Source organism: Carettochelys insculpta, chromosome 4 (genome assembly GCF_033958435.1).
Source record: "Carettochelys insculpta isolate YL-2023 chromosome 4, ASM3395843v1, whole genome shotgun sequence".
NCBI lineage: Eukaryota > Metazoa > Chordata > Testudines > Carettochelyidae > Carettochelys > Carettochelys insculpta.
This window is the reverse complement of record NC_134140.1, coordinates 71,439,506-71,465,404: the sequence shown is the minus strand read 5'-3', so window position 1 is coordinate 71,465,404 and position 25,899 is coordinate 71,439,506. Positions and strand designations below refer to the sequence as shown.

The 25,899-nt window shown below is 40.4% G+C and overlaps 1 protein-coding gene across 1 annotated transcript in view; it reads right to left on the bottom strand.

Moving 5' to 3' along the window:
• The window catches only part of SPOCK3 (SPARC (osteonectin), cwcv and kazal like domains proteoglycan 3), a 414,135-nt gene that overhangs the window by 278,830 nt on the left and 109,406 nt on the right, over positions 1–25,899 (bottom strand). Inside the window, exon 3 of the mRNA XM_074993065.1 lies at positions 5,609–5,654. Coding sequence (XP_074849166.1) covers positions 5,609–5,654 — 46 coding nt within the window. The remainder of the gene's footprint in view (positions 1–5,608; positions 5,655–25,899) is intronic.

Genomic DNA, 25,899 nt, shown 5'->3' with positions numbered 1-25,899 from the left:
CGTGAAAAAAATGGTAGAAAAAGTTAATGATAATGTCAAGGATAACCTGTACTATTAAAATTAAATAAAAGAAAAAATGTTTCTTTGGAAGAAAGAAAAAGGATCTGCTCTTTCGTATCCTTTGTTTTAGGAGAACAGGAGTCAGAAACTACATTTAAGGAACCAGACAGTGGTCCTGCCTTATTCCATCCAGCAGGCTCTCTCAGGTGCAATTGGCTGGTCAGGTACACATGTGATAATTAGAGTATCCACTTTGCTTATGTTTACTCTAGGAGAAGCAGAAGCACCAGTAGCCTTGGTACAATAGACTCTTTTGTATCTAGCAGCCCAGGGACCAGGAGGTTGCTGGATATTCAAATATCTTGGATAACAGAGAGGTATAATTAGCAATGAATAACACTAAAGAAAAACAAGATGAGATATTAATAAAAATGTATGCAGAGTACTTTACTTATCAAAAGTAGTATTGCACACTGTACTTGCTGTATTTATTCGTGTTTACTTTCACTATATCTTACTTATGGAAAATGTAACTAAAATTTACTTCTGGTTAAAATACTGGTTATTTGAGAGTTCTGAATAATAGAATGTCAGATGTGAAAAAGAGTTCATTTACTGTATTGCAATATCCCAAAAGTAGCACACCTCTGCATTTATGTTGATCTTCAAGGCTGTGATATGAACCATGATACCTCCCAGGAAGTCTTGCAACTGATCCTCAGGATAACAGTGTTCACACTGCATCAACATAGTCTGGGCCTTTTTCTGTGTGGTCATGCTTAGCCTGTGCTCTGTTTTGGATGCTCTCCCACAACTGGAACTCTTCGGCTCTAGGCATGTGCTTAGTTTTCAAAACAGAAAGACTAACCTTAACACATGCTGATACCGCAAAACTGCATTAATACAGAAGAGGCAGTTAAGGTTGTGGCTGACTCCTAATCCAACAAAGCCAAGTAAATGACTTCTGTCATTCTTTCCATCTCACATCTCTGTTCACTTAAATATTGAGTCTGTTCTGGTCTGGCTGTGGTCTGAAGAAGTGGGTCTGTCCCACGAAAGCTCACCTAATAAACTATTTTGCTAGTCTTTAAAGTGCTACTTGACTGCTTTTTGTTTTGACACTGTTCACTCCATGTGTTCTGAAAATACCTCTTTAAGGCTTCTCACTACAGCAAAGAATTAGGGGACTAATAGCTTGACTAAAAATTGCCTTTACTTTTTGACAAACTCTGGGAATAAGGCTTTTAAAAAAAAAAAAAAAAAAACACAGTAGATCCCTGACTTATGCAGAGGTTGCATTCCTGCACATCCACACGTAAGTCAAATTTTACATTACTCAAGGGAGCCAGAAAACTGACCAGTGCAGCACATCTGGTCTATTTCCTGTGAGCAGCAAGGAGCTGGGACCCAGGCTCCAGCTCCCCACTGCTCACAGGAGTGGGGAAACTGATCAGTGATGCAGTGCTGGTCAGTTTCCTGGCTTGCCTGAGTGGTGGGCAGCCTGAAGCCAGACACCAGCTCCCCACCACCCAGAGTCATGCAATTTGAGTGAATGTATCTCAGGGTTCTAGTGTACTGTTAATCTAAATCCCATTCCAAATAAAACAAATACACAGCAAGTCACATTCCAGAGACTTGACTGACTTAAGAAAAAGTGGTTCCAGGACCGAAAAAAAGACCATAATGCAAAGAAGGCAAAATAGAATCCCAGAAGGTACTGATCACGCTTCTTTGGAAATTCAGAAATCTGTTCTGTGACCATGAGTATGAAGAACCCAAAAAAATGCCCATTAAACTCAGGTTCTCCCAATATTGTAAAATTCATCAACCCAGAAATTAATTTAGATGAAAAAATTATTCAAAATATGTGCCCATTTGAAAAACATTTTAGACAGACATAACAGTGAAGACAGCACAATTCCTTCAGCATTTCCCTATAAAAAACACACTGATTGTGCCTCAGTTTCAACTCAGTTACAAACGCATGCAACTCATTCATTCATTCAACAAAAACAACTCCCTTCTTCTCCAGCAGATGACCAAATTGTGCTACTCCCCCTTTAAGGTCTAAGTAAAATGGAAGTCTTACAGCATGCCTAAAAGTCTCATGAACTTTGGCTACACTCATCCCTCATTTAACAAGTACTCTATTTACGAGTACTTGCTCAAATGACGGATGCATATATTTAACACTGTTCACTATCCAAGTGAACTTCTCCCACTCATATGAGCCAGCTGCAGGGTCCCTGGCCAGGGATTGGGGAGACCACAGCACCGCGGCTGAAGCTCAGCCAGCAGCAGGGTCCCTGGCTGGGGCGCAGGGAGATCCTCAGTCCCACCCAACCCGATCCCAACACTCCCCCTGCAGCAACTCCCCACGCACCTCCCCCCACCCTGCCCGGTCCCAACATTCCCCCAGCGCACAGGTCCCCACACACCCCCTAGCCCACTCCCAACACCCACCCCGTCCCCTTCCGTATCTCCCTACCCGCTGCACACTGCCCCCCAGGTACCTCTGCTGCAGCAGGAGGAGCAAGACATCACCTCCTCCATAGGCGACGCCTGCAGGTTTTAACCCTCCCTTCCACTCATGGCCCCAAACTGCCCCCCAACCTTTAACCCTCTCCAACCCCCACACAACCCGAGGTTCATTTACTTTTCCAAAGCAGTGCCACCTGCTGCCACTCCTTTGCTGACTTTGGAGCATTAGGAACCAGACACTTTTACATGTATTTTAATGGTAATTTAATGTCCTTCTTACAAGTTTTTGCGTATGAGCAAAAAAGTTGGGAACCAATTGTGCTCGTATAGCGAGGGATGAGTGTACTTTGGAGTATGTTGGGGAGCCTTTTCCAAACACGCAAAAAAAAATGTTTCAAAAACAACATATTCTGTTATCAGCCCTCTGTCTTTTAACTCAAACATGGCCAGGCTCAAGGGATGCCAATTATCACAACTGTGTTGGCGTGTCATTAGGACAGACGGTCTCACAAGCAGGCCCATCTCAAGCCACTTAGTATTATATAGGACAAAATCAGCACATTAAACCATCAGGCATTCAGCACAGATCACAGAATATTGATTGTACAAGCTCACACCAAGTAGCACAGCTTCATAAGCAGAACTTTAGTCTGCCAGAATTTCATGCTATATGATGTATATGATTTGAGCACAAAATGCAGTCACCATTAAAGACCTACTCAGATAAAATGGGGGCAAAAGTCTTGAGAAACTCCAGGTAGGGGTTTAAATTAATTACTATGAGGAGCAAGGGGTAAGCCAATCAGCAGCCACCTCTTCCCCGACTGCCCAATGGGTGGCACAGCTTTCATAGACAGATTCCAAATGAAAGTGGCCTTCTGTCTGGCACCTTCCAGACCTAATCAACTCTCCCAAGTGTAGCAAAGAATGTCATCTGATTTTAACAAAACAAACCAAACTCGTTTTTTTTATATAGTGACTCTTACTAATGACTTAAGATTTTTCTTTGTATTTCTAACACAGAATCATTTTTGGAATTTCTATTTCAGATATTATCCTGAGCTGAAACTATCATGCAAAGTCAGAGAACCTAGAAAAATATTTTCCCCAACTCAGTCAAAATTCAGTTTGCCTTGAGTTTACAGTACGTGTACTGTGTCTTAAAAAGAGTGTGGGGGGATTAGAATCAAGAAATGAAATGTAACTGACAACTGTATAATAAAATTCCTACTGCGATTTAATAAAAAATAACTGATAGTTACAGAAAATGTGAAACTACAAAAGGCTATGTCTACACTACAGAGATCTGTCAACAGAAGTTACTGTCTGAAGATATCTTCCAACAAAACTTCTGTCAACACACTGAGGCCACACATGAAAGCGGATGAAGCACAGCAGACAGGGTGCCCCCCTGCAACATCCACACAGCTTTCCCCGTCAATAGGTTTAGTCAAGAAAGAGGGGAGAGGCAGAAAGCTGTTAACAGTATGTGTTTTTGGTGTTGACGCTCTGCAAGTTTTGCCAACAAAACTGGGATTATGTCGACAAAACTCTCTACTGTGGACATAGCTGATGTCTGTTGTGTGTGTACATATCACACTATTTTTACTGCATGCGCTATGTACTTTCTCCTAGAAACACATTAATATCCCCTCATCCACATTCTACCTCAATTCTTGTATATAGCCCTCTTCCTCTTTCAGATTCCTCATTCCATTGCAACCCTCCCATCTTCCACCCATCTCAAAAACGCTTTAGATGATCTCTTCTCGCAAAAGTCTGGCCACAGAGCCTTAGCCACCACTCCCACAATAAACCCATAACCTCTGCTGAGTTACTGAACATCTCAAATCATGATTTAAAGAGAACTCACCTTTTACACTAGTTTAAATCTACAACTGACACATGCTTCACAGGAAAGTGCACAATCCCAGGGTCTCTGACAATCAGACCCATGAAAAATTCCTTCCCAACCTTAAATATGGTGATCCGTTAGACCCATGTGGACAAAACCCACCAGCCTGCCACTCAGGAGAGAATACATATGGTTGTGTTTCAGCTTCAATTTTCTTAACTACAAAATGATTTTATCATAAAAATATCAACTGAAATTAAACTACACAAATATACATTATGGAGGAAGCAGTGTTACTACTGTAAATACAGGAAAGAAGTCCCACTTTCTGAAGTTCTCTGTTTTAGCAATCAGAAATCAAAGTTCTAGTCAGTTTCACTCTCCTACTAAGAAGCTTTGGAGCAAAATACAAGAAATGGATTACACAGACAATAGAAAATGCAGTTGTATAGCCTCTGCTTTCAAGCAGGGAAAGGAGAAAATCTCCAATGGTTGGACTATTTTATTTGCCGTTTTACACTCAAGTTCTCAATCTGCACTGAAGCATTCCCACAACTCCTCCTCATCCATGCTCATCCATCTCTCTAATGACTCTTCTTGCAAACTCTCCTACCACACAGGCTTTCTATAGTACAGTTTTCTAGACAAGCTTCTCATGGAAACCTTTGATGACAGATAACAGTAATGATGCATCAAGAGGTTAACTGATTTTCCAAGTATGTAAAAGTGTCAAAACTTTTTTACCCAACAATCTTCACAAACCTCTCTCTCTCACACACACACACACACACACACAGAGCACATCTCAGTGGTTGCACCAAGCCTTCAATTTGGTGTTCTCACCAAGAGCCCAGAAAGATGTCAGTAAGCAAGCCCCTAGCAAGATCTACTGAGCATAATTAAAGAGTACCAATATTGATTCTCAGTTGCCTACAACTCAGCCAAATATGAATGGATTTTCACAAGGACAGATGAAGCATCTAACCGTAGAGCTGTCCTTCTTCCAGATTCCCATGGGGGGGGGACACTGAAGCATTTGACCTCTAACCTTGAAACATTCTTATGGTGAGAAGTGTTAAACTTTGATAAGTTACTACTGCTTTCCTGGTCCTTCTCCCAAAATAAATATTTAAAATAATTATGTATAGAGAGACTGCAAGGCTACATTTCTAGTTACTATATTTAAATCTCAAATAGTAATATGAAGAAGACTTCACTTATACATTCAAATCATTTACAACATTCATATATTTTAATAGGATATTTTCTTACCTTGATCAAATGGTTTACCCGGACTCCATGTACGGAAATAATCATCCTGGAAGAGGAAAAACAGCCTACTTTTAACATGACATAAGAAATCAATACATGCATACAAAAACTGAAAGGAATGCAAAATGCAGAAGATATATATACAAACCTCTACTTCCTGCAAGGGGCAAGCAATAAAAAACAAACAAGAAAATAGTTATCAACCAGAATACACTAATTCAATACAATTCAGATGTCATTTCAAGCACTAACTAAAACAGAATGTTGTACACTATTAAGAAAAACAAAAAAAAAGATTGTTAACAGCCACGTGCAGGTTTCATTACTGCTACAGGCTGTACCTCTCAAAATCTGGGTCTCTCTGTCCGAGACCCGTAGCTAGGGTGAAATACTTAAGTTAGGAGACCAGCAGCCAAGAGTCACAGTCAGTGACAAGTCAGCCAGCAGTAGCTGAGAAGCTTTCACCCAGAAGCAAAGGGGCCGAGGCTAGTGAGTTGGTGGCCTGCGCCAGTCCCAGAAGTGGCCAGGGTGTGGAGAAGGTGACCAAGGGACCAAGACGACCAAGTCTTCATTTTTGATGACTTATGTCCTGGCGTAGAAGAAGCCGAAGCCAGTGGTACCAACAGTGCCAGAGATGCTGAATGCTGGCAGCTAGGCTCTGAAAGTGCCCATTTCAGTGGTGCTGGGGGCATTGGGGCAACCTTTTTGACTGACACGGCTTGTGAAGACTGTACCAGAGGCCAGAAACATGCCAGAAGAATGCCCGCCTTAGCAGCTGGGATGCCGACTGAGGTAGAGGAACATGTAGAGTCTGTACCCTTGGTCTCCCATGCTGTTGTTGCAGCAGATGACTGTCCCAGGGCTCATGGCCGCAAGGAATTTTTGTAGGGACAAGTTTTGAGCCTATTTGCATATTCCGACCTGGCCCTCGCTGTGAGGCTGGAGCAATGAGTGAAGGATTGATTTTGGCAATCTTCACCCAGGTACTTAATGCATGACACATGGCCGGAAGCAGGCATGGTTTTCCTGCACACTGGGCATCGTCTGGAGATCAAGGAGCCTGGCATGGTGATGACACATTAAACCAAATCTTAACTCTAAATCTAACCTTTCCAAAAAAAATAAAATAAAATAAAAATAAACTACTTTTAATGGGAAATGTAACTTGTAAAAGAACAGCTAGAACTATAACTAAACTAACTCCTCTTTGTTTCAATGAAAGAGAAAGAGGACTGACACTCCATTTGCTGCAGAGGATGGTAGAGAAGGAACCGAGGGGCCTGTGCTGTGAGCATGCCAGTAGCATTAAGAGGTGATACTGCACACGCATGCAGTGGGAAACCACAGCTATAGAACAATCTCTGAGCACTGGCTTGAGGAAGCGCCAAAACCCACAGCGGAGCACCCACAGGGACGTTACTTGGGAGAACCAGCATCTTTCTACATAATCTCCTCATAAGAAAAACCAACCAAGAAAACATGAGCTGAACTACTGTACTTTTGGGACCATAATATTAATAAGTAAAACTTTGCCATTTGTCATTAGTATGCAAGAGTATGTGTGTGCAAGCACAAAACTTAATTCTCATGAATGAATAGTGCTGGACACAATAGTCAGAGAGAAAAGTTGCATCCTTTCTGTAGGCAAAAGCAGAATAAATGATAATCCCCAGCAAGGTACCTTACACTTTATCAAGGTAGCCAACCTCACCTCAGGATCAAGTAGGTAATACATTATAGTCACTGACCTAATGTGTAAGGATTCTGCACCCTATTCAGCTTTCCCTGAAATATGTGCTCTCCAGTTATTGAAAACATTTACCTTTGGTATCCCACAGTGATGTAATCTTAATATATTTTGCTTAAAACTATATTTAAAAAATGTGTTGAGACTACAGCACTAACACTGCTTCAGGTATTTGTAATGCCTTGTATTTTTTAGACATCCTGAAAATACTACTACTACAGGAACCATCAACTGATGTTTATTGAATCAGATACTATTTCTTCCAGTCTTAGAAGTAGAATAATAAATGCCAGATCCCCTAAACACATAACACAGTGCCCCCTGTTTTTTTTTTTTTTTATCATTACCACTACACTACAACAAACCTTCTGGTCCCAGATTCACACTGTTGCTCACAGGTATAAATTTCTTTTTAGCTTTTCAATGGTTTACATTTTTCTTTTATATTCATGAAACTAAACCAAAAATATTATGCTGCTCCCAGCTCTTGTTCACTACTGGGAAATCTAAAAATCTTGTGGCTTCCACATCTTTCACTGCAGGCCACTGCACATTCTTGAATGATGAAACAAAGGTCACATTCTTGTTTGTCACATGCCAAAATGAGTAAATTCCATTTCAGTGCCCCAAAAGTTAAAAAAAAAAAAAAAAAAAAAAAAAAAACTTTTTTCAAAAGGTTCCTAAAGAATGTCAGTTGTTGTGAAAATATAAAGGGAATGGAAGATGATGTCTAGGAGATGAGCAAAACGAAATCCCGTATTTTATTTAATATTGTCTTTTCCTATTCGAAGCGGCCATTGTATTTTTTTCCCATTTTTCTGTTCTCTGTTATTTAGTGTTTGTAGCTATAAAATGAACCATGGGCCTCAGCATTCAGGTCCTTACTCCTGAGTCTCACAGCATAGAGATGAATAGAAAACTACTAGATAGAGGAAAAAGGTAATACATAGACGCAAATTTTGAAAAGGGAGGTGACTGAAAAATACAAAATGTGCAGCAAGTGTTTTGGAGCTAGACAGATTCCTTTGAAGGACTCTCTCGCACTCTCTGGGTGTCAGATGTTAAACTGCAGGCATACATCCAGAAGCATCTCTGGAGAAAGGTGTGAGGGATCAGACATGTAATTACTGAACCAGATGAAGGAATGTACCAGATCCTTTTCTACTTTAGGTTCCTCAGTAGTTCTGGAGGAGGTACCCAGGGAAAGGTCTGAAGATACAGACCTGAGTACTGAGTACTTTGGCACAGAAATAGGAAAGGCTTATGTCTGAGCACAGCCTATTTCCTGTGGTTCTTGAATTCTGATCAAGTATCACAAATTAATGTTTACCAGGTTTCCTGTAGTCAAAAGGAGACTACATTTTTAAAAAACAGCACAAAAGTTGTACTACCAAAATATAAATGCATCCACTGATCAAGCCAGAAGTGTTCATATGCAAAATAGAAATCTGAACATTCACACTGAGTAAACGTGTGCAGTTCATACAAGAACAATTACCATTTTTGATTTCAAGATGCAGCTGGCTGCAATAGGCAAATGGATGAATTCACATCTTTCACTATTACTGCACTGCCACTGGGTTTTGAAAATCTGAAGTCTTTTACCATGCCTAGCTTAGCCATGTGGTCAAAAATCAACAATATTTCCCCAGAGATAACAATGTTAAACATGAGCTGCATTGGAGTCTCCAGTCAGTGAGGCTCATCAAAGCTATTGTGATGTTGGTTGCTCCATTGTTACACGGTGTGAAGCATAAGCTGCTTTATAAAGAGAGTTCTCTGGCAATAACATGGGGGCCACCCTCCCACACACATTCAATCTAATGCAGCTGTCTCTTATCACCCCCAATTTGGGCAAATCACAACCCCCCACCCCATATAACAGAAAATCTCCATCATCTTTTACCTTAACTCTACAATGTACATCCATCAGTTCAGACAGACTAGTCATTCCACTCCATCACCCTACCGTACCAAATTCACACAGGCATGTTACATTACACTGAGGTACCTCATGTGGAAGCATGGTCATACACTGAATATCGGCTCTTGTAGTTCAGTGAGATATAAAATGGTTTTTCTGCCGGTCCCAAACTGGTTTGAACCAGCCTGTCATGTAAGTTGGAGATGTAGGACTCAAAAATACTTTATAAAAATACTATTTCCTACTTTACTCAATTTTATGCTAATTTGCTACCACTATTTGTGCAGTTTTGCAATTTACATTTGCAGTTTTGTAAAAGCTTTTATAATTAGAAACTCAAGCGCCTCATGAAAAATTTAAACTATTACATTCAGTTCAATCATTTGCACAGCAATCAGTGGCACTGGCTTGAAGATAGGATGATGGCTCCAAATGTGGAATAAGCAACAGGTTTGCAGGGTTATCAAACAAAAAGATACTGTTTCATGTGTATTTGTTACAAAGAGTGAAAAAGAAAACAACTACTTTGCACATTTTTCATGCACCTTCAGCAAACTCTTTAAAATATCTGTATCCACTTTTAAGACCAGTTCTGCTTTATCTAAAAAAGGGGTTTCCAGGATGGATTACAAAACCTTCCAAGGGCAAAAGTCAGTTTTTTAAATGACTCCAACCTATTATATATTACAGGAGAGTGTCACTCCAATTTTGTTGAAAAAGAGACCTAAAGTAAATCTCAGTATTACAGATACATTATGAGCATACAGGGAACGATGCCAAGACACACACAAAAAGTTCCACTTAATATACTGAAAGCTCCCACTGCTTTATCTTATAAAAATCTACTATTTTAAAATATGAGCTCATAAAGAAAATTATGTTACATAAAAACACTTTAGCATACAAATATGAATGTGTCAATGTTTTAAAAAAGAACTATTCAGTTATTTAATTTTCATGGAAAAAACAGCCTTATACACTGTCCAAAGAGACATTCTATCCAAAGACGCAAATTATAATTATGGTATCTTACTCACAGGTTGGCCAACTGGCAACCAGTCAATCATTTTACAGATAATCAGGAAGCCATGCTCACAAGTAAACTTTATGAAACGTTACAAGTAAAATGCTGAGGGTATTGCATATTCACAATTAAAATACACAGAAAGTTTTAATTATTCTTTCATTTAATGAGGCCACTGGGATAATCTTGGCTGTAATGTAACCCATATACAGCTGAACTTCAGAGTTTCAAACACCAGAGTTAAGAACAGACTATTCAACTGCACACCACGTTTAGAACCAAAACTACACAATAAGGCAGTAGCAAAATTGTTATTTAGCTGTAATTCACTCCTAAATGTGTCTTCTAAGAACCCACTGAGCAGTAGAAGCATTTGGTAATGTGCTAGAAAATACTGACCTCCCATCATCCAGCAAATTCTCTCGCCTGGCACCAGTCAGGCCTCTAGGGTGCCGGACAAGAGAGGTTCAACCTGTACTATAAATAAAAGCAAAAATTTTAAAAAAAGAACCACACAGGCAAGAAATTGTTTCTGTGCTTAATTTCATTTAAGATAGTTAAAAGCAGCATGTTCTTTAGCATAGTGATTTTCCAAAGCTGTATTAAGTCTATGTTCACTCGTAAATTTGTGAAAGAAAAACATTTTGTTCAGTTATGGACATTGCAGAGTTACGAACATCTTCCATTTCCATGTTCATAACTCTGAGGTTCCACTGTACCAAGAACACTGTACTGCTTCTAGACCTCTCTCAAAGTTCTGATACAGTCACTACTACAGAAAAGTACCTTCGTGTTTAAAGCAGAAATGAAAATAGGCAGCAGTGACAACTGGAGCCTCGGGCCCTCCAAATCAACACCGGAATTCCAGGGGCCAACTTGAGGAATCTAAATACCCAGCCTGTGCTTTATGCCAGAGTGATACTCTCCTTCACCTTCACCTGCTCCACACACCCACACACACCCCTTTGCCCAGACCCCCAGTTGTCGCCAGCCACTTAACGGTAAGTCCCAATATTAAACCACAGGTGAAAGTAAAGTAAGCTTGGATAGGGCTAACTGGAGGCAAGTCCATCCAGGAAAAAAAAATGTGTAGCTAATCCCAGAGGAAACAGCTGGAGGGTCTGGCAAAGATTGTATCAAAAGTGCTAATTGCAGGAACACAAATATATAAACACAGATATGCAATCCAGGTATATTAGCATCTACCGTTGGGCACCCGCAAAAAGGCTTTAAGAAAAAACTGTAGTCTTCCTAAGCTTTTTTTTTTTTTTTAAATCCATCTTTAATCACAGATGTTATATTCTTTTTCCCCTTATGGAATCTGTCCATCTCAGTGTACAAAATCAACTCTAAAGCTACTCATGTCTTCCAAATTTAAGCTCTTTGGGACACCGATTAACAAAAATTCTTATAGTGCTAAAAGCAAGATTAAATAGTTTCATGAATGCAATATTCTTCAGCAAGTTTAAATACAAGGCTGAAATTTTACATAACTACTATACTGTTCCAAAATCTAAGCCCCAATCTTATGTTGGCATCTTGGCTAATAAACACTTTCAGACAACCGGGGCCTAAAACAGCAGGGTGTATCACCATGATACTTTTGTACTTCATTTTTCACACTTTCCTTTTCTATTGTATAAAATGCAATCATTTTCTTTTCACAGGAATTTAAACTCATGCTGCATACTAATTAGACAAGACAGCTTCCAAATATATACACAACTGAATAATACGCCTGAACCTGTGCAGCCTCCAGGCATCTATAATTTGTTCGCCGACAAATTACACTGATATTCTTCAGATACTCTTCATACACTCTCCCTCTATTTCTCTCAGTTCACTGTATCATATACAAAGTTTATATAGGGATAATTCTTCCTAGCTCTTCCAAAGAGCACATAATACATATTTGAGCACTGAAAAATACAACCAGTATCCATCTAATTAGTTACGCAGTATGTCTTTACTATGTACTATAGAACAAAACTGAGGGGAAAAAAATCTTACATAAAGCAAGACTAATAAGTTTATTCTTTTATTCTTGTTTGGTAAAGAACCACATGATATGTTAGTTAGTTGAAGTCTACTATGCCTGCTGGCGTGTATGGCAACAACGAGGTCCTCCACTTCTCTCTGTCTTTGGCCATTTTCTCCAATGTGTCCCAGTTGTAGTTCATTCTCTTAGTGTCTGCCTCAACAGTACGCACCATGTTGTCTTGGGCCTCCCACATTTCCATCGCCCTTCAGGTGTCCAATGAAGTGCTATCTTTACAATGGCATCTACCTCCCTTCTCATCATGTGCCTATCCATCTCCAGCATCTTCTCATGATGATAGTAGTCATATCCTCCTGGTGGCATCGCAGCAGCAGATCATGGTTGCAGACTGTCTTCAACCAAAAGATGAGAAGTATCTTGTGAAGGCTAGTGGTATGAAAGGAACAGAGCTTGGCAAGGTCACACTCTGTCATCTGCCAGCACTCTGAGAAATATAGTCATGTTCATATGACACAGCTCTGGTACAGCTTAAGCTTGGTGTGGATACTGTACTATGTAAATAGGAGAAATGAGAAAAAATACCCTGTGTGTCACACCTGGAAAATGCAGCCATAGCCAAGAAATGAAATGTGGAATATATTCTGAGGAAGATATTCCATGAGTCAGCACTATTCAGATGCACGCTAGACAGAGATCATGTTCTGGGCAGGACATAGCCCAGTGAGAACTATGAGATAAAGAAAACTCATTTTGGTTAAATTATTCAATAATGCTAGTTAGATCTTTCACTTAAAAGTTTGATATAGTAGCATTTATGTTAGCAAATGAGAGGCAAATGTGTCAGAGGTATTTCCAATAGAAATAGGGAAACAGCAATGCCATTGTACAAAGCACTTGTAGGAACTCATCTTGGGGAAAAAAAACCAAAACTTAGTTCATGAGGAATTCAAACTGGAATAGGCATAGAAAACAGTTAATATAGGGAATGAAGAGCAGAGAAGACAAAAAGAACTTGGCTAGGGTTAGAGAAAAATGAAGCCTTGGCAAGGACATGCCTTTTTTAATAAATACTCTGGGGGGGTTGAGGGGAGGGAATAACAACAGGAACAGCTATTTAATTAAAGAAAAATGATGGCAAAGAACAGATAGGTATAAATTAATCATGAATATAGTTAGACATTTGAAATTTGATGGTTTTTAAACCATTAGAGTAGCGATATTCTGGAAAAATTCTCTCAATAGGAGTTTCAGTGGCAAATCTCAATATGTTATTAAAAGGAGCCTGAAAAAAAACAACAGATTATATTATGGTGTTCCTTCCAATAATGGAGTTCAGTGATCAAGGAAGTCCCTTCCAATCCAATTTTCCTCTTTCCAAGTCAACAGAGGCTGGTATGAAATACCTCAGGAGGCTCACAAGAAACTAAAGACTAACTATGGTTACACAGATGCAAAACACCAGCAGCAGTATGCGAATGAATGGTCTTGAAAATGCAAATGGCTGCTCATTTTCATATTTGCTCAGTGGCAGATGCCGCTGCTGGCACAATAAAAACTGTGTAAATGTGGGTCTGATTTTTTCCAGGCATAAGAGGCCACCAACAAAGATGGGGTCGCCAGCAGAACCACATTTACACAGCATTTTTGAGTTGGCAGCAGCCTATGCCACCAAGCGAATATGAAAATAAGTGACCATTTGCATTTTCAAGACCACCTATATGCATACTGCTGATGGCGGTTCATGTCCGTGTAAGCATAGTCAATGGCCACGTCTACACTATCCCAAAACTTCGAAATGGCTGATAGGAATACAGGGATTTCGAAGATGGAGCCTTGTCTGGATAAGCTGCATGGTGGCAAGCTGCAGCAATTTCGAAGTGCCACGGCTGCTGGCATTCTAATGAGGTGCAGAATATGTATTTTAGCGCTTCATTAGTAAATTTCAAAATGGCCATTAGCAATACCCTTTTCGAGTTTTGGGATAGTGTAGACACAACCCATGTGTTTGATTTCTTCAGAAACGAGACTTAAAAAAAAAAAAAACCTAGTCATAATACATTCATGAACTAGAAATCTAAATACAGTGTGTTGCAAATTTGAATCCCTGGCTTAATAATGGAACAAAAATATGCAGATTAAACAATCTAGATGTGATTGCCTTTTCCTGGTGTAATGCAAAGGGCATTTTTCTTCCCATTTCTTATGTCAACATACTTCTTTACCAAACAGGAATAAAAAAGGACCAAAATTTACTATTCTTGTCTTACATATAAGTTAAACCTCTCTAGTCTGGCATTCCCTTGTCCAGCAACATCCTGGAAAAAAAAATTTAGGAAAAAGAAGGGTGCTTTTGAAAGGGGAGGGGGCTCCCTTTCAAAAGGAAACCCACCTGCACAACTGCTTTGGTTTCCAAAAATAGCTCTTCTAGAATCCAAATCATGCCAGAATATGCAAATGATTTGCGATATTTAAATTCACACCTCATTTGCATTTCAGATCAGCTGCCTTTGCATGCCCCTTCCAAAAGGGAGGGGCCATGCAGAAGCATCTAAAAGGAAAAAATCCTTTAGACTAGGAAAATATTCAAGCTAAATATGAGCATCTAAGAAAAAGACTGTTAGATGTCAATTTCTATAGAAATCAACTTGCTCTATAATACGTTATTCAGCCCTGCCCATTAGCTATCATAGGCATATTTCCTCTTGATAACACACATTAACATATAGGCTCCATTCCTGCATAAATTTAGAATAAATCAGCTCCCTTAAGGAAAAGAAATGAACCAATTAGCCCCACCCTCACAGATTAAATTGGAATTTATACTCAAACCAAGGCCATTTCTCAATTCACTTCTTCAGACAAGTATTTGCCAGCTGACTTGTGTACCATACCTCAAAAGGTGACAACACCTAGGCTCAACGTTACCTCCACAAATAGTAAATTTCACAGTCTGGGTCCCTCCTCTTAGGTTGCCCTGCTATCTCTTGCAACAATTATTATTAGTTCTTGGCTCATTCTTCCAACTCCCAGATCTTTAGTGAACACAACTGAACTCATAATGTTCTTCATGTTCTCATTTCTGAACTTTTTATGCCTTCGTGCATCTTCTGGTTGGCTTCCAAGCCTTGCTCTGTATCTGTTAAAGTTGTTTATTACAAAAATCAGTACACCTTATGTGTGGGACATTTTAGCATGACTGGGGCTTTACAAACATTCAGACATTTACTTCTTGATACTTTTCTGCCATTATGTTAAGTTTCTATAGTACCTCTTACTCCTCACTTGGGGAAAGTCATATCTGTTTATGACCTTTGCCTGCATTCTTCGCAGAATACTGAAGTAAAGAATTTTGTGTTTTAATTATCTTTCTCATCTGTTAATACTTATTAGCTGCGTCTACACGTGCACGCTACTTCGAAGTAGCGGCACCAACTTCGAAATAGCGCCCGTCGCATCTACACGCGTCGGGAGCTATTTCGAAGTTAACTTTGACGTTAGGCGGCGAGACGTCGAAGTCGCTAACCTCATGAGGAGATAGGAATAGTGCCCTACTTCGACATTCAACGTCGAAGTAGGGACCGTGTAGACGATCCGCGTCCCGCAACGTCGAAATTGCCGGGTCCTCCATGGTGGCCATCAGCTGGGGGGTTGAGAGATGCTCTCTCTCCAGCCCCTGCGGGGCTCTATGGTCACCGTGGGCAGCAGCCCTTAGCCCAGGGCTTCTGGCTGCTTCTGCGGCAGCTGGGGATCTATGCTGCAGGCACAGGGTCTGCAACCAGTTGTCAGCTCTGTGTATCTTGTGTTGTTTAGTGCAACTGTGTCTGGGAGGGGCCCTTTAAGGGAGCGGTTGGCTGTTGAGTCCGCCCTGTGACCCTGTCTGCAGCTGTGCCTGGCATCCCTATTTCGATGTGTGCTACTTCGACATGTAGACGTTCCCTCGCTGTGCCTATTTCGATGTTGGGCTGAGCAACGTCGAAGTTGAACATCGACGTTGCTGGCCCTGGAGGACGTGTAGACGTTATTCATCAAAATAGCCTATTTCGATGTCGCAACATCTAAATAAGCTATTTCGATGTTGGCTGCACGTGTAGACGTAGCCATTGTGACCCTAATCTCAGAGATTAAGAGAAAAGAGGCTTGACAATGTTGTAAAAAGGGAGCACATATCCAAAATTTAGGATAAAATGCATTAAGGAATTTTGGAGTTATTCTCATCCTACACATAAACCTAGGAAATTTGGACTCAAGTTAAATTTAAAGGAATCCAAACATGTGAATGTATGGAAATATTATAGTTCAGGAACACAAGCCACCTTATCCCTGTGCTGTACAGACATGAAATGAATATACTATGATTACATTATTTATCACTCCAAAATAAACTTTTTTTTTCTTTTTAAAAAAGTATAAATGCAATGTTTCCTCCTCCCCTTTCCACTGTATTACTATGGTATAGAGTCCGGGTTCTTTAAGTACCCTGGCTTTGCATTTCCATTCCTTAACATTCATGGGATTTCCTTTAACTGGGACACGTAATGCTGAGTTTGGTTTGGGATAACCACAATACGCCAGTAATGTATTTACCCTAAATCACTGACATGTACCCTTAACTTCAGTTGGAACTCTTAACTCCAGACCACCACTCCCTCAACCTTCTCCCTCCCCTCACCAATCTCCTGTCCTCAAATTCAACCTATATCTTCCACTTCCCTACATTTCATACACACATTCCAAATATCCCCTCCGCATGCAACCCTGCCTTCTCCTGTACATGCCCAGCATTTCAGTTTTCACCTGCCCCTTTCATCTGACATGCAAACACTGCCTTCTTTTCTCTGCCTATACAGATGGGTGCATATGTGCACACATACATACATCTTCCTTCTCCTAACCTTTCTACTGAGTACCTCTGGTGTAATGAGCAGTTTCAAAAGTAAAATGTTCAGGATTAGTGGTAATTTTTTTTTGCCACTTTCACAGTTAAAAGTTTGTCAACACAGGCTGCCATATACAAATATTCTCCTTCAGAAAAAGAATGCCTCTCTTTCAAAGTGGTGACCATCTCCCTTCCTTCTAATGAGAATAAAGCCAGCAGTCATCTTTAAGTGCAGCCTATATCCTCAATCCAATGGAGACCAATGGGAGGTGGCAGCTACTTGAAAGATAGTAACTGTGCATGCAATCCTCTGCATACTAACACAGAGGACCCTGAAGACCCTGAAGGCATAACTTTTCACTTATGAAGTTAGAGGAGAACTCTAATTAAAAAAAACCTTCAAAAACAGTGTACGCACATGATTTCAGTGGATTTTAACTACAAAGAAATTTAAAGCACCTCCATTATACTTTTAACATAGTTCAGGATAATGAAGCAATATGACACGATGAAATTAAGTCAAGTCATGCTAGTGAAGCAATTTACTGTAATTTTGTAGAAAATTCGTTGTGTATTCAAATGAGTTAGTGCAGTAATTTTGAGGAGGATATGATAATTTGCAACAAAGTCATTGAATTTCTGCCTAAATGCAGAAGACAACTCAGGTGTTAACCGTAGAACCACAAGTGGTGCTCTATATACTTAATTTCTCCACTAGAAAGAGATGCATCAAGATTAAAGAGTTACCAACTGCTCCCTTGAGTGATGCAACCACTTACATCTGATCAGATAAAAAGGGACCGTTATCTAGGAGGAATTCTGGGAAAGGTTCCTACAATTGGGAGCTTGAGAAGTCCTAGGCGTACACAAACAAAGCATGTTGTGTGGAAGTTGGAAGACATCTATAACTTTTCAAGATTGGAGAGTTTTTGCCCTTTCTAAAATATATATTCAGTCCAATTCATTGTGTTGCTGTTATTCTTTCACCTCTTAGCCTGTGTCATTATATTCTTCCCCCCAACCCCTCATCATTGTTTGCTTTCATTCATTAAAAACTTTTACTACAGGACCCTTGAATATACATGTATTGCCTTAGAGGACTTCCATTTTCCCTTCTGCATTATTGTGACATAACACTAAATTATGCTGAATTTTCTTTCAGTGACATTCATTTTCCACCTTTTGCAGCCTTTCAGACCTGTTAGTCCTGACAATAAATGCTAGTAGGCAAGTACTGTGTCTTAGACAATTCCTTGCTTTCTATTTTATTTGCAAAATTCTTACTTGCCTGTTTGGGCAAGTACTCGGGCCAAGCACAGAACAAGCATAGGGCTCACAATAGTGCTCTAGGAGTGGAGCAGACAGTGCTTTGACGTTGTAGCTTTGGCTCTGAAGCCCCCCCTTCCTCTCTGTTTCAGAAGCTGATCTGAAACTTCAAAGCCCGTTCTAGAGTACGAGCACAAGTACCTGCTAGCTGGAGGCTGTCAACCTCAGATAAGAGGCTCACAAGTTGTGTAGACATACAAACAAGCTCCACAGTGGCTGCTTTCTACTACTATGCAATGGCAAGAGCAGGATTTGTGCACTGTTATGTTCCCCCTACACTGTCAAGAAAGGCAGTGCTGGGGAAAGGAGACAGAAGAGGAGCCATTCCTGAAGAATAAACTAACTGTATGCCCTACTACACTTTTGCCACTAAACTTAATACCACATTCTTCATAACTTCCATGATTATATATCCAACAGTATTTATTCTAAGGTCACTTATAACCTTGAATTTATTGGATCAAACCTGCAGTCTTTAAGGTTCTGGTCCAAAGCCTGCTAAACAACACATTTTCATAAGGTATGGATCAGGCCCTAAATGACAGGCTTCATTCACTGCTTCTAGTGAAGATCAAGCTGTTTGTGTAGATCAAATGCTAGGTTTGAACACAGCGTATTTCAATTTTTTTCAAGCATCTGACAAACTTTTTCTGGCTATTTGCTATTTTTATTAATTATATTTGAATCAAAAAGTCTATACTGTATTTAATGAAATTCTGAGTTTGCCCTATTTCCCCTAATTTTAATCTACTGTTAATACTTAATACCTTAAACCAATCAGATTCTGATCTTGTCAATACCCTTTGCAAATAGTGACCAGAAAAAAAAAGTGCTGCAGGAAACTATAAAGATGATTCAGTAGGTGGGTATTCAAGCAATGCCCCGGGACAATATTAGGAAACACTGATGCTGTTATTTCTCTGGTACAGCACGTAATGCTAAGGTCATCACTATTTCGCCTAAAATTTTGTTATCTGTAATTATAAAGCAACACTCCTTTTATAGTGAGAAGAGCCCCACCAACCTCTGTCCTCTGAGTAAATTCCAGTTAGATGGTGTGGCAGGTGGCTCCATACATCCCAGCCTGTGGGCTCTGCACTGCTGGCCACAGCTCCTGACCAGCATATGCTACAGTCGTTGCTTGGGACAGAGTCTTTGCAAGGAGATCCTCTGGACCTCCTACAGCCATGTAGGAGTCCCAGAAAATCTGCCACCTACTTCTGTGAGCAATGCAGGGCTGGAACAGGCAGGGAGCCTGCCTCGCCCTGCTGCACTTCTCGAATTATAGCAGCTGACCTCTTGGGCTGACTTCAGGAGCCTCCAGGAAACTGAGACTGATTCCAAGAGACTACCAGCCCACTTCCATAAAGACAAACTTACCAGAGAAAGCAAGACAGTTATAAAATTAATATGTAAAGCTTCAAGACGATAGCCGAAGAGCCCCAGAACCACCTAAGCCTAGCACCCTTGAAATGACACTGACATCTTACAAAGAGACAAAAGACATACCCACAAAAGAAAAGAGAAATCAAACATACAGAAAGATGATTTTTGATATTGAGGAGTCTGCAAGCTCTGCATTGAAGCAGAACCCAAATATGAAGCCATATTGATTTGTGAAAAAACAAACTAAATAAAATAACTTACGACTTATGAGTCGACTTTACTGATACGCATACTGCTTTCTTAAAAAGTGAGACAGTCAAAAACTAAGAACAGCCTTCATGAAACTTGTTTTGTGGAGTTTCCTTTGTCAGTTTTTCTGTGACACCTTTCTGCAGCAACAACCACCGTAAGGTCAGACCACTCTCACCTAACACTCAGGAGACTACTGTCCTGCCAAGGGGAACATTTTATTGAGCAAATGTTTAAAACAAATTGAAAGCAATGGCAGGTTCGACATTACAGTGGAGCCAGGGGAGAAGGGTGGGTTAAAGGGGAAAAAGAAGCAAGCAAAGTTGAAAGGCGACAGATGTAACGCGCCTTGTCCCAGACGTTGGTGGGGGATATTTTGAGACTCAGTCCATAAATGTGTTCGGGGACGGCACTCAGAAAGCAAAACAGAATCTTAGTCTCTAGCACAGTTTATAAGTGCCTGGATGGAGTGCACCCCACAATGGAATCCAGCCTACATACTCTTGGATCCAGTGGCCCACCTCAAACAAAAGGAAGCACAGTCCATCAGGTAAAAGAAACTAATGCTTCCCGATCTAATCCCTTTTTGGCCATTGTGTCTAACTGCATCATCCCTCAGAGATAGCTTGTCCCGGATGTAAGTGGGGAATATTTAAAACTCAGAACAGTAAATGTCCTCTTGGGCATCACCCACATAGCAAAACCAAGTCTTATTCTTCAAAAAAGTCCACAGGATGATGGGTAGAGCCTGCTCTGAGATGGGATCCCATCTTGTGTCCTCTTTGGTCCAGTGCTCTTCCTGAAATAGCAAACAGGAAATATAGTCCATCCAGTAACAGAAGCCAATTCTTCCCCTGACCCTGATGCTCATAGTCCATTTGCGTTGTCCCTCTGTCATCCATCACGGATAGTTATGTCCCAAAGCATAGTCCACCACGAGAGGGTGCAGGGGATTTCCCCATGTTCTGCCCTCATTCATCGCCTGCTGTGGCGCTTCCATTATTGGCAATATATCTCCATCGGGGAGGCTGTGTGCGCACTGTCCTCAGTCCCGTCCCTTGTTAGCCATCTCAGTCAAAGTCAATCATCAGCATCCCTCAAGCCTTCTGAACCCAGAAATACCCCGGACTGGAACTGTAGCAAACCACCACCACCCTAGACAGTATTAAAGCAACTCAGAATGCATACATCCCCTGAATGTCTAGGGCTCCACTATTATGCAAAGCCGAATACATAGCTAAATAAGTGGTGTCAGCCTTTCCAAAAGCATTTTTGTTGCCTTTAAATATTTTCTAAAACCATTACTTTACAAATGCATTTATTTTTCTATTCCCTATATCAAAGACGTTACACAACTGATATTTTTGTGGAATACAAAATCCACATATTTCTTATATTTGATTCTGTGAACAATACAAAAACAAAAGTACTGATTCTAGACATTTCTTCAATAGAGAAAAATACATTAAATATGAAAACTAATAAGCATAAATATTCTGATCAAATACTGTTAAGGACAGAACATATGCAGGGTGGGGTTTTTATGGGGGGCAGTGAGGAGGCTAGGAAACCTCTGTCTTTGTCAAGTGATATGGCTGGTTGATCATATTGATTTCATCTGAAAAGCAGTTAGAAAGAATCAGTGTGAAAAGGTCACTGTCAGATGAACAGCTGCAAATTTTAGACCAATTGCCTTGATAATGGAAAATACTCAAGTCAGTAACACACAAAAATGATCTGTTGAGAAAGAATACCCTCCGTCTTTAAATTCCCAGTAGCACCCCCTCAAACTAGACCATTTATTGACTTGTCAGCTAACCTCTTACCTAATAGTCCTTTGTCTGCACCACATCTTACCTCCTATTTTTCCAATTCCTTTTTACAAGTGTCCTCTTCTGCAGATATACATTCTTAATTATAAAAGTATTGCAATTTATGTTCTCTTACTAAAAGAAGCATTATTCCTGTGTTTAATTATGGAAAGGTAAATATATAGGTGTTATCCCCATTAGTTTAATTTCCTAATTTTTAAAAAGCAGACAGAAGGGTGCATAGACAGGAATTACTGGTCATTCACATCTTCACATTTCTCAGCTAGATTTGTGGATGATAGGTGACAGCGACTAGATGATAATCAAAAGACCCTAGCTCTTATATAGCACTTTACATTAGTGTATCTCAAATGTGTAACGTGCATCATTATTCCCATTTTAAAGATAGGAAACAGAAGCAAAGAGAGGTGAAGAGACTTGACCAAGGTGACCAAGCAGTCCAGCTGCAAAACTAGGAACTCTCTCAGTTCACAGGTCTTTCAACTGGGTCCTCAGTGCTCCTCCCATTCTCATATATTTTGTGGAACAGAGATAATGAATGCTGAAGTGTTTGCAACATATGGTTCCCGATTACAGGGACAATGAAAAATCTGTCACATTCTGCACCAAAAACATTGGAGACACAAGGTAAGTGCAGTGGTACCTTTTATAAAACAAAAATATATACTGTAAAAGAATAAGAGCTATTACCTCACTCACCCTGGCTCTCTAATATCCTTCAACTAAATCAACCATACCACTACAGCATCCAAAATATTGATATAGTTTTATTACATGGCTGTTAAAATACCTTTTAACATGAGACAAAAGGCTGATGTGTTTCTGTTTCTCTTTCTGCCAAGCCCTTCTCAGTGCCACATAGTTCCCTGAATCAGCTATTCCAGACTCCCCTTCCACTGCACTAAGAAAAACATTCCCCCGCCCCGGAGACTGTATCTAGAGAACATCTTTTTCAAGCAGAACTAAAATCAGTGCTTTATCAAACCTCCTTCCCCAGTAAAGCATACAAAGTTCAAGGCCAGGTGATTTACTGTACCTTAGAAAAGCTGAATTTCATATGCAAAGCTGGTCTTTACCTTTTTAGCAGAGAGTTATCCCTTTGCTATAATCATGTATTTTTTCTGGAGGATCTGTAGTTATTCCTCATGTCCAAATTACTATTCATATTGACTATTTTTTCTAATTTAATTTCATTATAGCTTTCAAGAAATATTTTCTCTTACTATGCTAGTAAAACTAGTTCAGAAATAGAGCAACAATATACATATTTTGTATTCCATCTCCAGACCGAACAGAGTTAAGCTCCTCTATCACCAGTACCTTGTTGAGCAAGTAAAACTTCCAAGAGGCAGGCTTACCTTCACAACTTCCTCGAAAAATATTTGCACAGACAGTACATTAACCCAAGCTTTAATGGCTTCCCTGCAAGTCTGCCCACATAATATAGCTTGTCTTTTCAAATGATCTTCCATAACATACTTTGTGTGGTAAAATTGTATTAAAAGTGTAAGCTAATAAGAAAACAAATTGGAATTATAATAGGTAAGGGGGCAGGGTTAAGTCTCCCTGTACTACAACGGATGCTCAGTATTTAGATTAATAACTCCACATTACATGTTGTCCTGAATTTAAGGAGCATATATACTGCAGAATAAGATTCAGTTAATTGCATCCACGTTGTGTGTGCATTTAGCCACCATGAATTAATGATTACAGAACACCACATTACTAAAAGTTAACTCCAAGGCAGGCTTTCAGAAGCAAGGCCATATCTGACAGTTACTGCTAATCAAGAGGAGATAAAAGAAAAAAAAATTGAAAGCCTTGTGGTTGGAAAACCAGAGTCTAATCACCCCGGATATTAAGAAAAAAAATTATTTAAAGTTAGAAAAGTGACGATTTAGTAGGAGGTCATTCTTACCTATGGCCGTGTCTACACATGCAGCTTTTGTCGACAAAACTCACCAAGCATCTACATGGCTAAAGCGCTCTGTTGAGAGTTTGTCGACAAAACACAGCTGTTCAGTCAGCAACATCATCCCTGTTACCGATCAGGAATAGCCGCGCTGTCGATGGTGTTTTGTCCACAGACAGCCTGTGTAGACAGTTCTGCCAACGGAGAGGGCTTCCAGTTCCCTCAGCAGCCATGTTTGCAGAGCTTCCAGTCAGCTGTTCTGCCGAGAGAGGGCAGGGCAGTGTGGCTGCTCTCTGGCAACAGAGTGGATTGCTCTTTCATACTGTCGACAAAGATACTGCCAAAAGAGGCTGCCCATGTCAATGGAGCCCATGTGTTTTGTAGAGCTTATTATAAAAAAGATTTAGCTAATACAGTGTACTTGTGAGCAGTTCTCTGAAGCCACACAGAGAAGCTTTTCCTGACACATTCTCCTCAGGGATGAGCAACTGGCCACTGCAAACCTGCTGTTAATTACCACTCCAGATGTTAGAGAATCCCAGATATTTACCCAACCTATTGCTTATGTCTGTGTGTGCTTAAATCTAAAAGATATGCAGTTTTAGATAAAGCTCACAAACTTGCATGAATCCTAGACTGAATTGTTGTGTTCCTACTGGTATATTCCTGACATCTGCTGGAATGCAAGAGTTAAGCTGCACCTGCTGTGGATTTTGAGAACCCCAGGTAACACGAATAAAATGCACAAACAACCAAGAAAATATTGTGCAGCTTCTGTTACCTATAGCTTTTACTCCTTACCAGAAATGAAGGTGCATTTTTTCTGCCTCTTTTTTATCATAAACTCCCTGCAATTTCTTGGGATAGATATTTTGCAATATAATTCAGAGAGGAACAAAAAAAAAATGCACACACCACAACAAAAACCAGTGTGGTGCATTGTAGGATGGTTTCAGAAAGGCTGCAACAGCTGATATAATCAATATAGCATCTACACTAACACAGCAGCAACCTAACTATATTGATTTAAGTGTAAGGAATGTGCCAGCAGGAGCTCAATACTGCTGAAGGATTTGGGGAATGTTTCCTTTAGAGATCATTTGCATGAAAATGCAAAGGTGTACATAGGTAATGCCTTGCAAACAAATCTGATGGGTAGTAGACGAAGCAATGATGTTCACCTATTGTAAACCACATGTTGTAATATCACAATTTATGCTAATCACCCAGTGTAAGAATTGTGGAGTCTCACCAATGCTTGAAGTTGTTGTGGGGGTACAGTGCGGTCTTCATCACTGTGTAAGATACGGATTGCACAGGGCTCCCCCCATCTGAGCATTGTGAAGTAAAACGAGTGAGGGATAGTGGTTGAACCAGCTGGTTGGGAGCCTTTTGGCCATACAGCTGTAAGGCTAGTTTGACTAGCTCTCTCCCCCACCCCCCACCGCATGCACGCACGCACGCACGCAGACACCTGTTCAAAGACAGATCTAAAGCTGAGACCTACAGTTATTTTGTTAGAATCCACCTTGGTGAATATTGAGATGCTGTGACTAGGCGTAGTGTTAAAGCCACTATGAGCAGAAATCACTGGCAGCTGAAGCCACCGAGAGCTGGAATCATAGAGTTTTGCCTACAGCAAAACTCACAGTACAGTGGTCAAGTGGCTGGCAGGAGCAGGCAGCCGGTAAGAGAAGCAGCAGGTGGCCAGTGGGGCAGCTGGCAGGAGCAAGCAGAACACAGGAACAGCACAAAAGTGGCATTGCCTCAGGCTCAATGGGAGGGAACGCAACAGGGTGACGTGTCAAGCCCTGCATCGGCTGGACAGAACTGTAAGGGAGGCATTTAAAGGAGGGGTATGGAGAAAGCTTGGGTATGTGAATGGGACCCTTATAGTGTCACACTGGTGAGCCTGAGAGGCAAAGGACACTGCTCAATCCATCCGATCTGCGATAGTTACTTGAGGGTGGGTTATGAACTCTGGGTGTGGCATTTTCCCAAGCTAATGCCATG